Source organism: Lissotriton vulgaris, chromosome 12 (assembly GCF_964263255.1).
Source record: "Lissotriton vulgaris chromosome 12, aLisVul1.2, whole genome shotgun sequence".
Taxonomy (NCBI): domain Eukaryota; kingdom Metazoa; phylum Chordata; class Amphibia; order Caudata; family Salamandridae; genus Lissotriton; species Lissotriton vulgaris.
Window position 1 is genome coordinate 739,146,029 of NC_141700.1, and position 12,352 is coordinate 739,158,380.

At 44.5% G+C, this 12,352-nt stretch overlaps 1 protein-coding gene across 1 annotated transcript in view; it reads right to left on the minus strand.

Annotated features, from left to right (window-relative positions):
- The window catches only part of LOC147678470 (extracellular calcium-sensing receptor-like), a 108,248-nt gene that overhangs the window by 50,260 nt on the left and 45,636 nt on the right, over positions 1–12,352 (minus strand). The window contains exon 2 of the mRNA XM_086945649.1: positions 8,367–8,460. Within this exon, the coding sequence (XP_086801775.1) occupies positions 8,367–8,460 (94 nt within the window). The remainder of the gene's footprint in view (positions 1–8,366; positions 8,461–12,352) is intronic.

Sequence of the window (12,352 nt, forward strand, 5' to 3'; positions counted from 1 at the left end):
ATGTGCTATTATTAAAAAATCGATATTAACTTACTTACCTCAAATTCAATATTTTTGTTGTCTATATTCTGTCCATTCGATATTGTGTCCATTCTATATTTTTAATTTGATATTACTGCAATTCTATATTTTTAACTCAATATTTTGACTGTATACCCTCTGTGAGTTTGACGCTAGAAAATGTGACCAAGGCCTACATGATTCTGCTCTCTGCTCATCCCTGGTTAGCAAGGTGACTCCCGCTAGACAGCCTGTATATTTTAACACTGAGGCTACTTGTTGGACATTGACTTGGCTTGGAAGCTGCAGAGTGTTACACACTCCTGTTTTCAATGATGAAACTTGCTTCCTAATTTCTATTCCTTAATGCTGGGATCACTACTGAGTATAATATTCCATGACTTTTACAGTGCTCTTTTTATCATGTTCGGACTTAGCTGCAGTCCAAGATGTTTGGAGTAGTCTAGACAACTTTTAAGGAAGACTATATATTGCCTGACAGTATCATCCCAGTTCTTCCTATAGCTTGCAATGAAGCATAATAACCCTTTCCTCTCAGGGGAGGCTCTATGTAGAGAGTATCCCCACTCTGACCAAGACTGGCCCGTCCACCATTCCCCCTGTCTTCAATGCGCTTGATGAGACAGTTGAGAAAAGTCTTGAGGAACTTTAATACAAGGGTGACCAACTTATTGAGTGGGGCCAGGATGTGAGATTCCTGAAGCTGAAAGTGACAGAATTGGAAAATTGATCCAGGAGAGGCAATATCCAATAACTATGGTATTCTAGAACAGGCTGAAAGAGAAGCTAGGATTGGCTGACACAATTCCACTGCTTCTCAATCTACATTTCAAGAAACCCTTCAATTTCAAAGGGCCGATCGGCTAAGGTCCAGGGACGTGAAGACTCAGAGATAGCCCCGATGTAGTTGGATGCCTCATGCTCCAACAACAAACTAGAGCTATTCGTCAGGATGCCAAGAAAAAGAATGGCCGGCTTTTGCTTGAGGGCAAATCCATTTTTTTCTCAGTAGTTTACTTATTAAAATTAAATGTTAAATAAACACATTCTGACACTGTTTCCTCAATGATGTCATTGGTACATTAAATATGACCACTTCAATCCAGGATGTTTGAGTCTCAGGATAATTGGAGGTCTAGAGAAATTGTGGAGCCAGAAGACCTTGAGGAGTACTTGAACTTCACAGAGGACTCTGCCTTGAATACCACTGATTCATATTGATCATCTGCTTCTGGAGACTCATGTATAATCCTGTTATGTGTGTATGTTGTATTTGTATAGTGTGAACCTAAAGAAAAGGCAACTGCAATGTACAGAGTCAAATAAAACCATAAAGCCAACAATTGATGAGTGGTAGCTGGTTTGAAAACTGCTTATGCATTTTGATGGAGTGTTCTTTCAGGAGGGCCGTCTTCAAGTCTTTCTTAAATGTGAGCAGTGTCTGGGTCAGCCCTGATCGATAAGTGAATTTTGTTCCAGTTCCTGACTGCACAGATGGATAGGCCTGCTGCCTTGTTTTCTCTTTTTCACACTACTTTGTATGCAGTCTGATTCTTTCCTGGCTGCAGGTGAGCAGAGAACACCAGAAGAGGAAAGCTTGTTTCCAAAATAAGCAGGATGCTGTTTGTGATGGCTTTGTAAAGGATGCAACTGGCATAGCTGATGGTGCAGACTTATGAGGGGGACCAATGGAGTTTCATCAGAATGTGAGTGATGTGGATCTATGGCCCAACATTCTTATGCTGTCCGACCGTCGTGAGTTTTTTGCATCTGAGTACAAATGTCATTAACATTCATTGTAAAAAAACATGTTGTCACAGGATATACCTGCTGTACAGATTTCTCAAGTAATTTAAAATATTGTTTTCTTGATTATTCTATACAACAGAAGCACTGACACATGGAATGAGTCTGTAGATTTGTCTTTTCTTGATAGTTTGTTTAAATTATATAGTAAGGATTGTGTTAACCTAATCGGCGGTAACATTAAGGCATCTCCTTTGAACCGTCTTGCTAGCAAGGAATCTAGAAAAAGAGGAGGAGGTGCCCGCAAATTAAATCTCACCAAAGCTGAACTTCAACTTGTGGACATTACTTTATCTTATGGTCTGCAATGGCCATTCTCCTTCAGATGTCCATGCAGCCCTGACTTTTAAAATGGGTACATACTGACGAAACATTGATTACATACTCCTCCATTATGGGCTATGGGATTAGCTGGTTCCAAGATATGGAAGCAACCATGATCTATTTTTCTATATGTCTGGTCCACTGATGAATGGTCCATTGCCCGGAAATAATGCAAGTGCCAAGGTCCTAATAATTACAAAGAATAGAAAAAAATTGGGGCAATGTTATGAAAGGTCAAGTGGCATTAAAATCAATCTATGAAGCCACAAGTACTGCATTGGATTGTTTTAGAAATTATTTGAATTGCCACTTAAGTCTATTGGCAATACATTACGTATTGTTCAATGACCTGAGGGGGTCATTTGTGAAGGACAGCATAGTGAGGGTAAAACCTCAAGAAATACAAGAATGGTGTCATTCTGATTGCTGGACTGAAAATAAAGATCTCATAAGTGCATTCAAGGTGGGTGACAGGGACTATTGGGAGAACCTAATATATGCAGCCAAATGCAATTTGAGGTTATTTTAACACACAGTCATGCACACAGGAAAAAACAGGCACGTGAGACCTCAATTACATATTTCAGCAAGTGAAAGTATTTTGCTGATTCTTAAAAATGAACCCTTGCAACTATTGCTGAACTATTCTTTGGCCAACAAAATCTACTTTGAATCATACAATTATTTCCTATTTGAATTAGCAACTGTCCATGCACAGAATCCAGGCAAGGCACCAGGGGCTTTATTATTCAAGTGCACCGCGGGCTTAACGGGCGTTTGTGCCTGCTTTGCACACCCCCGGGGCACTTTGGTATTAAAGAGGGGATCACAGACGCTTGTGCGGCTCCTTCTGTAACACCGAAAGCACTGGAGCACATAAAGTGCCAGAGATATCTTCAGAGGGCACTCCCTCCTTTGCATGGGGGTGTGCCCCATGAAATGAGGGAATACCTTTGCCTCTGCGTCCGCGCCATATTACTGACTTGGGCTTAGAGAAAAGGAGGATTCAGGAGGTGCACTGGCACACTGTGAGTGCACCCCCTCACTGGAGCCCTCTGGAGGGAGGGAAGCGGGTCAATGGACCCCCCAGACATCCCCTTGGAGGCGGGTGCAGTCCCTGACTGCACCCACCTGCAAGGGGATCTCTAATCCCCCTTCAAAGAGCAGGTGGGTTGCCGCCTGCACTGTGAAAACAAGGAACGGCTTCAAAGCAGCTGCGCCATTTTTCACAAGAATCTGCTGCCCATAGGGCAGCACGAGGTCGCAGCTTCTCTGGGGGCAGTGCATTCACCCTCATGCTGCGCATTTTCCTTGACTGCGCCTGGCACACCTTTTAAAATGAGTGCCCGGCGCAATCAAGGACAATGCGCCGTATATCTAATACAACCCCAGGTTTAGACAAGATGCCAGTAGATCCCTTCCGCTTTGAACTTGATGTATAGGTACCGTATATAATCACTTTATCCAATGCCCTGATAGCGGGTGCCCAAATGCTAACCACATACAAGATAGCAGAAATCATTCCCATATTTAAGAAGGGATCTTGTAACACACTTAATAAATACCAGCCAACTAGTCAGGGCAGGACAAATTGGAAAGAGTATACTTCTGCTCTGCAATAATTCAGTTTGCTAGATGTGCAGCAACTTACCCTGTGTCATCAGCTCTAGTCTCAAGATCCACAAGGCACAGCCACCTCTCACTGCTCTATGTGGCTCAGAGCTACTGTGCTACTGTGGAGTGAAAGATCTTGGGAGGGCTGGTAATGAATTTATAAGAATGGCGATGAGGCTGTCCCAGAGTACACCACTTTATTTGTCTCAAAAATAATACATCAGTTTGCTAAATTGAGGCAGGCCTTGTACTGGATTAAAATTTGGAACACAGAAGAGTTAGAACACTATAGAGAAGTGCTACACGATGTTATCTGTTGTCTGCAGATAGTAAAAAGTCCTCTGATTGATGTCAACATCTCATTATCAGATCTTCAGTTAGGCGGCTACTGGTAAAACACTCTGTCTATTCCCTCAAAAGCACACCCCATGTTGAAGATTATGGGCTTGTGCCCTTGAGAAACAGAAATTTACAACATCAACGGACAGATTGACACATCGCATACTTTCAAAGATATTCTGAATCACACCAATCCTCCTTTAATACAAAATCCAAGGGAGGCAGAGCCCTCTCGGTCCTGCTCCCGCAACTCTGGAATAAACTACCCGATGACCTCCGTAAGGAATGCACGCTCCTCCCTTTCAGGAAACACCTCAAAACGCACCTGTTTCAGGGAGGCGTTAGATTCCAGCTAATCATCTGTTACACATGCTCCTGGGGACTGCAGTGGCTTTTGGTATTAGACCCCTCTATCAATGTGCTAAGAGACCTGATGGTGATTATGCGCTATAGAAGCAGCATATAACATTAACATTAACAACCCTGGGCCTCATTTATGAAAAGTGACGCATTGCTGCGTGAAAACAGCAATGCGTCACTTTTCACTGCGCCCTCCTTCCAAGACCAATGATGCGTCATATTTACAGTATGACGCATCATGGCGCAAGGAGTTACAGATACGTCAGTATTTCTGACGTATCTGTATGGCGCAAAAGTGACGCATTGCTGGAGTGTGTCGCAAAAGTGACGCAACTCCAGCAATGTGTCCTTTCACATGGGGCAAGCCCCATGTGAAAGGGCCTGCATCAGTCTTACGCCTGCTGTGAGGCAGGCGTAAGAAATTGACGCATTTGTGTCCTAAAAGTGGCTCAGTGAAATCTTATAGATTTCACTGCATCACTTCTATGACCCTGTATTGCGTCAGAATGCCCCCCCCCCCCTGCATACATTATACCTGGCGTAGGTATAATGTAGCGCAGGGGTTTACAAAGTGACGCATCTACCTAGATGTGTCACTTTGTAACTATGGCGCAACAAGGCGCATTTTTTTCGCTGCTGGTGCGTCACAAAAAGTGACGCACCGGCGGTGTAAAAGTGACGCACACACGGCCTCATAAATGAGGCCCCCTGTACCTACATCTCAGATGGGGGACTCTCCGATTCGGTTCCTTCACATGTAGGTGGTTGGCTGTGGAATTTCAAAGTTCTGTGTGTCCCCTTTGTCATGAATTTAATTAAACTGAAGAGCACTTGCTATTCTGTTGTCCAGCTTACAAGAGAGTTAGATCCAGATGGCTTAAAACTCTCTGTCTAGTTTTGGGAGTAGCACAATATCTGTATGCTTTATGAATACATGAATTGTGGACTTGCTCTTGTGTCATACATACTGTTTCAAAATGTCTTCATTATAAACAATGGGGTTTGATCCTGTCAAGCCAATCAACAATCAAAGCAACAAACAGGCTACCACTGGCTGAGAATTAATCTGTTGTATACACCACAGTACATTGATTGTGTATGTAAATCAATATTTCTCATTTCATTTTCCTCATTACCATAAACTTTTTTCCACACCCTCTCCTAATTTTACATTTTTATAGAATGAAAGACCAACGTAAAGTTACACAGCAACACATACAAAGGAAATGTACTTCCATATATCCAAGACAAGTATATACAACATACACTGATGTACACAAACAATGTACAACGGAATAAGCATTATTCTGAGTCCTGTCCCTCTTCAACCAACAAGAGTTATGAAAGCATTACTCATTAAAATAGCTTGGTCAAGATCATCAACTGCCCAATGATGCTGTGAGGAGGGCAACAAGTCCTTTAAATTAGCCAAAATGATATGTAACAATGTATAATAAAGCACAATCACTTCCTTCTTTCAAAAGTGTTCACATAGGGCTATTCAAAAGAATTTCTCATGTAAAATTAGACAACACTTTTCGACCTCTTTGGATACAGGGCATACTTTTTGATGTGAGGTCATCATCAGGGCCAAAGCTGTTTCCTCAGGGGTGGGACTCTTTCCTGAAGGTTGGTTAATTTTTGAAGGAAGAACTGGCATGCAGCTTGTGGGGTAAGTACTTCCTGAAACCTGAAAAACTTAACATTTGATTGTGTTTGTGGCCTTATTACTAGTGGTAAGCTGCTACTTTCCACCATTTGGTATTCAACGGTGAGGAGAGTACATGTATTTAAATTACACCATACAGTAAATTAAGTTAAGATATTTAAAAATCCTCCTAATTGATTAGAACAAAACTTGTGATTTTTGTATTTTTTAAATTAGTTCTAAACTGATTTTTAATCCATATTTTTGTAACAATTTTTTTTTACATATTAAACAAAGTGCAGTGTGCAGTACAGTAATCAAGAGCATGGGTGGCATATATAATACAGCACTTATTTGCTGGATCCCAGAACTGACAGTACAGTGCAGACTGTTTCTAAAGTTCTGCCCCCCACCCACCCCTCCCTGCCCGTTACATTAAAAAACTCGTATGAACGGTCCAATAATGCCACACCTTCTCCCACTTCTTGGGGCAGCCCCTGCTCTCATATATGACTTTTTCCGCTATACAGCACCAATCCAAGTCAGCTTTCCACTGATACACACTCGGTGGCAGAGCCGCATCCCACACCCGGGCAATATTCCTCTTGGCTACCATCGCCATTAGCCAGAGTTATTGGTATTGCGGCCATACTTGCTCCCCTGCTACACACAGTATGTGCCATCTGGCATACTTGGGGATTTCTTGTCCCAGAACATCTGACATAACCCGTATTACCTTCATCCAGTAACGATACACAAGAGGCATTCCCATAGGACATGAAAAAAGGTACCTGTACTGCCGCAGCCCCGAATACCTGTATCTGTGGGTATGCGTCCTAGTTTATGCATAAGTGTGCTAGTGGAGTAGGACCTGTGGAGGATCCGCAACTGTATTAGCCTAAATTGTGCCCAAATTGCGACTTCCCTTGGGCTCTGCATGGCTTCCACCCAATAATCATCCTCTAGTAACTAGATGTCAGACTCTCAGGCCTCTGTCAGTGTGGGTAAGGGGTCAGGTGAATTATTAACAGTCTTTTTATATGTTAAGGATAGTGCCTTTTCCGGGATGGGGTCCAATAGAAGAATATCCTCCAAAGGCCTGTACTCCGGGATGCTTTTCTCCTCACGGATATGGGTGCGAAGTGCATGTCCTAATTGCATATACTTATATCGCTCCATTTCCGCAAGATGGAACTCACACTGTAAGCTTTCGAATGATATGATCGGCAAGCCATGCCACACATCTCCTAGATGTGCTATGTCTAACAGTTTCCGCTTACTAAAGCTTTGCAATTTCCCAACTTCCTTTAATATATCACTGTCCCACAGTGGGGTGCGTTCCGTAAGCCGGCTATCCCGCCGAGGGATTTAATCCATATTTTAGATTTTTCTAAATGTGTTCTATTTCTGATTTGTAAAGTTTTTTGTTGTGACCCAAAACTAAGGATTCAGTGGAACTAGATGTGGCTAACCTGACCAAACTCACAGTGGCTGAGCTTAGGGTTCAGTGTAGGTCTAAGGGGATACCTGCTCACAATATGATTGGGAAGGCAGGGCTGATTATATCCCTTAAGGCCTGGGCACAGACAGCTCCAGAGAATTAAGTGGAGAGTGATCCCTCCAACGACCTCAAGAGGAAGTTGATGATAACTCCTCCTTTGCTTCCAGTATTAGGTTCAGTTTTCCAGTTAGGGGAGTGAGGAGTCACCCCTCAACTCCAGAACCACAACTGTTCCTTACTGAGAGACAGCTAGCTCTAGACGAGAGAAAGTTGGACCTAGCTATAGAGCAATGGGAGGAACAGATAGCAAGAATAACTGGTGGTCGAACAATGAAGAAGAAGATACTGAGATGTCCAGGAGTAGTGGGTTTTCTCCCATGCTTCCCAAAGAAATAGTTCCCATGTGCACTGAGGGGGATGATATTGACAAATGACTGACTGCTTTTGAGAGGGCCCTTGAGATGTGAGGAGTTTACTCCGAGTATTGGGGTTCATGATTCCCGAAGCTGGGAGTGATAAGCTTCTGACTCTACAGTAGGATGAGGCAAGGTCATACCCACACATGAAGAAATGCATAGTCAAAACGTTCTCAGTCCTCTGTGGACTTTGTGGACATCTCAGGGAAGGCAATAGAGGGCTGGATTAATGGTAACCAATTTCCTATTTATGAGGGTTTGTACAATTTAGTTCTTGAAGAGAACATCCTGAATTCCTTTGTACAAGAGAAGGTATGCCAGTACCTAGTGGACTAACCTCAGAGAGCTGGGGGAGTTAGGTGATGATTCAGCACTGGGGGGTGGGAGAGTGACCATGAAAAGGGAGGACAGGTCCACCTCCGGGGGAAAGCCTAGGGAAAAGAGACTCAAAAACAGAAAAAGTGCTCACAAGATCCACCAAGGAGGAAGGAAGGAGGGGACCTGAGCCAATCCAACTTCGAGGGGAGGGGATTTCAGGGAAAACCCAGTAGGGGAATTGCTTTGACTGTAATCAGCGAGGCCATGAGAGGCACAAACAGCCCCCCACTGGTGGGTAGTTCTACGGGGTTGCTGGTGAAAGATTGGGGTGGAGATTGTCCCAGAGATGGGGAAGGGATTGACGGAGTCAACCTTAGTCTTACTGGGTGGGTGGATATTGCAATTCTGGCCACCTTCTATCCAGAATGGAGTGGTACAGGCAGTGGCCTAAAAGAAATGGAACTGAGGTTGAGGATCTGAGAGATCCAGGAAACAGTGTGACTATGGTCACAGAGAAGCTGGTTTCTCCAGAGCAGATCATACCTAGTGTGTATCACCAGGTAACCTATGCAGACAGTAGAGCCAAAACTCCATCCCATGGTGAGTTTGCAATGGGGAGGTGTGACAGGCCCAAAGAAAGTAGTTGTGTCTCCTGCGCTCCCAGTGGTGTGTCTACTGGGAATTGATGTTGAAGAGCCTGACTGGTCAGGGGTGGATAGAATGGTCCATGCAGATATACTGGACCTCCATGAGCCCGTATGTGCTGTGACTAGGTCACAGACTACCCAAAAGGTAAATGCTGGACACATGGACCCTGGAACAGTGGGCCAATAATCCAACGGCAAGAGAAAGGATATTGGGTCTGGTGACCCAGAGGTACAGCAGGAATCTGACCCTGATGGGAGGATCTGACCTCTGAGGAAGGGATTCCATCCCTGCAAGGTCTGTCAGTTATAGCAGAATTGACAGGATAGGTGGACCGTCCAGAGAAAGGTTTTGTTGTGGACAGAAACAGCATTCCACCCTTGAGAGCTTACAGAAGAAAGGCTTACAGAAGAAAGTCTCAAATTAAGAGGAGGGGGATGGCATTGGATTCCAGAGTCTACTAGGAGGATGGGGTTCTCTACACGTATGCCAAAAACCTCAGGAAGTGGCCACCAGGAAGTTTGGTGGTCCCCCAGAAGGACAGAAACTTCCTTCCGACCTTAAGTCATGATATCCACTTAGCTGGCCATTTGAGGCAGAGCAAGACTTGGAACCATTTGGTAACCCAATTCTACTAGCTCTATATGACTGAAAAGATAAAGGAGTTCTGTAGATTCTGTGTCACCTGTCAGGACAGTGACAAGCCAAGGGGCAGGCCAAAGGCTCCCTTGATACCACTGACAGTGATTGGGACTCCCTTTTAGATGGTGGGGGGGTATTGTTGGACCTGTAATTTCACCAACTGCATCAGGGATAAATTATACCTTGGTGATAGTAGACCATGTCACCAAGTACTCTGAAGAAATACCCCTCAGAACAGTCACTGCTCCTTCCTTTCAAAGGTTGATGCACAAGCTCCTTGCTGACTTGGAATTCTACAGTGCAGCTTATCTAGATGTTATTGCTGTCTTTAGCTCTACCTAGCAGGATCACCTGATCAACCTTGGGAAAATATTAGAGGCTCTGGGAAGTGCAGGGCTCACTATCAAGGCAAGCCAGTGATAGAGAGTGCAGGGGAAGGTTCTATATTTGGGCCAACTTGTTGAGAGAGGCCAGGTTCAACCCTTACAACCCAAGATCCAGACAATTCTGGACTGGTTGGCTCTAACAACCCAGACTCAATACAGGCCCTTCCTTGGCTTAACTGGGTACTACAGAAGGTTCATGAAGGATTATGGCACCATTGTGACACCCCTCACTGAACTGACCTCCAGTGGAGTGCACAAAAAGGTGAACTGGACAGATTATGCCAGCAATTCATTGTGCAGATGGATGTCTCTGAACATGGAATAGAAGTAGTTCTATCCCAAATAAATGACAAAGGTCCAGATAAGTCTCTGGCTTTCATCAGTAGAAGGCTACTCCCCAGGGAGCAGCGTTGGAGTTCCATTCAGAGTGAAGCCTTTGCTGTGGTCTGGTCCTTTAAGAAGCTGAGGCCATGCCTGTTTGTCTCAAACGTCAATGTTCAAACTGACCACAGGCCTCTCAGATGGCTAATAGAAATGAAAGGCGAAAATCCCAAACTGCCCAGGTGACCCATATTCCTACAGGGAATGGACTTAATAGTGGAACAGAGACCCGGGACTACCTATGCCAATGTAGATATACTTTCCAGGTTTTTCCACTTATACGATGAAGACTTACTAGGGGAAGTTTAGTTTCATCCTCTTTCATTTGGGGGTCATGTAGGAAAGTGCCTCTTTTGACATGGTTAGCCCCCACTTTGTGCCTGATGTGATTTTGAACGGTAACTGTGTTAGGATTCGGTCCCCAGTCCTCTTTTGATGACCATGTCCTAACCGTCACATGACACACCAGTTGCATAAAAGGGAGTCCTACTATTGTGTCGATGCTTGTTATTGCTAACCTGTGGGTTCCTGCATCCTGGTTCCTGTGTATCCTGTTGGCTGTTGCTGATTCTCACGGGCTCGTGAGAATTATTAGTGTATTCCCTTCCTTTTTTCCCTCTTCCCGTATCCTGGTGTTCCGTTATTGTACTTGCCGGTACCCTCCTCCCCCTTTTACTTAGTGGCCGTCCCTTGTAGGTGTTAGTTAGTTAGATAGCGTGCCCTTTGTTTTTATCCCGTTTCCCCCTTGCCCTTTATTTTTGTATTGCTAACGACATTCAGGGGCTCCTGTTTGGTCGTTACATTTTCAGCGCCTTGTTCCCTGTGTTTTGAGACGCTGTGAGGCAAGACCTTGTACGCGCGGGATCGCGCTGTACACCCGTTTGATCTGTGACCGGTCCGCCTCGTTATGGGCGGAAGTGACGTTTGAGGCCGTTCCGCGAGTGGAAACCCGGCTGGGTATTGCCATTCGTGTATTCTGAGTATAGAGCCATCACGTCACTCGGATTCCCTTAGACCCTATCACCGTTTTAAGAAAGACAGGGGTTTTTTGTTCATGCCATATCTATAGGCGTGTTTTTTACCCTGCAATTCTTACACGCCCAAACCAATCACCCAAAAGACTAGTCTTGATTTCTATTCATCTCAAGAGAAGTCATCTTGGGATAGTGTTGCCTTGGACTAGAACCTCCTCGAAGCAAACCCTGCATTCGTTTCTGGTAAGTGTATGTGTGGTTGTTTTCTGGATATGGTCATATTGTACAGAGGTAGGACTGGGGACTGAGAGATTATAGTGAGGTGTATTTTTGTCTCATTGTTTATGCAGGTGCGGAAGCGAGGAGGAGGGTGTTCATCAATCTGCGGTTTACAGGGGTGGAAGGTTTGGTGCCTTCATATATATTCCACCCCCTTTTCTGGGTCATCAGCTTACTCATATGTACCATCAAGTGAGTGGCTGGTGAGTCGGGGAAGTGGACTGGGACATACCTCGTTCCTGCAGTGTGTGGGTTGGGCAGGAGCCTAACAAACTGCACTAAGTCCCTATGAATCAGCTTCCCAGTGCCAGACCTCTTTTCCAAAATCTGTACCCCAATTGGCACAACTTCAGTTACCTCCATAAGTTCCTAGTAAATGGTACCCCTGGTACCTAGGACATGGGTACTGAAGAGGGTCCCCCGGGGCTGCAGCACTGGTTTATGCCACCCCAGGGACCCCTCACCAAGGCTATGCACCCTGCCATTGCAGGCTGTGTTCCAGAGGTCATTTTCAAAAGGTGTCCGACAGTTAAGGAACTTATCAGCAGGAATTATCTTGAGCCAGTGATTGACAGATATTCTGATTGGTTAACTAAACGCCCATCTGGTTTCTTTATTTGTGGCACATGTAATGTGTGCGACTATGGATCCAATAAGGTGAAGAATTTCTGTTACAATACTGATCAGATATATACGAT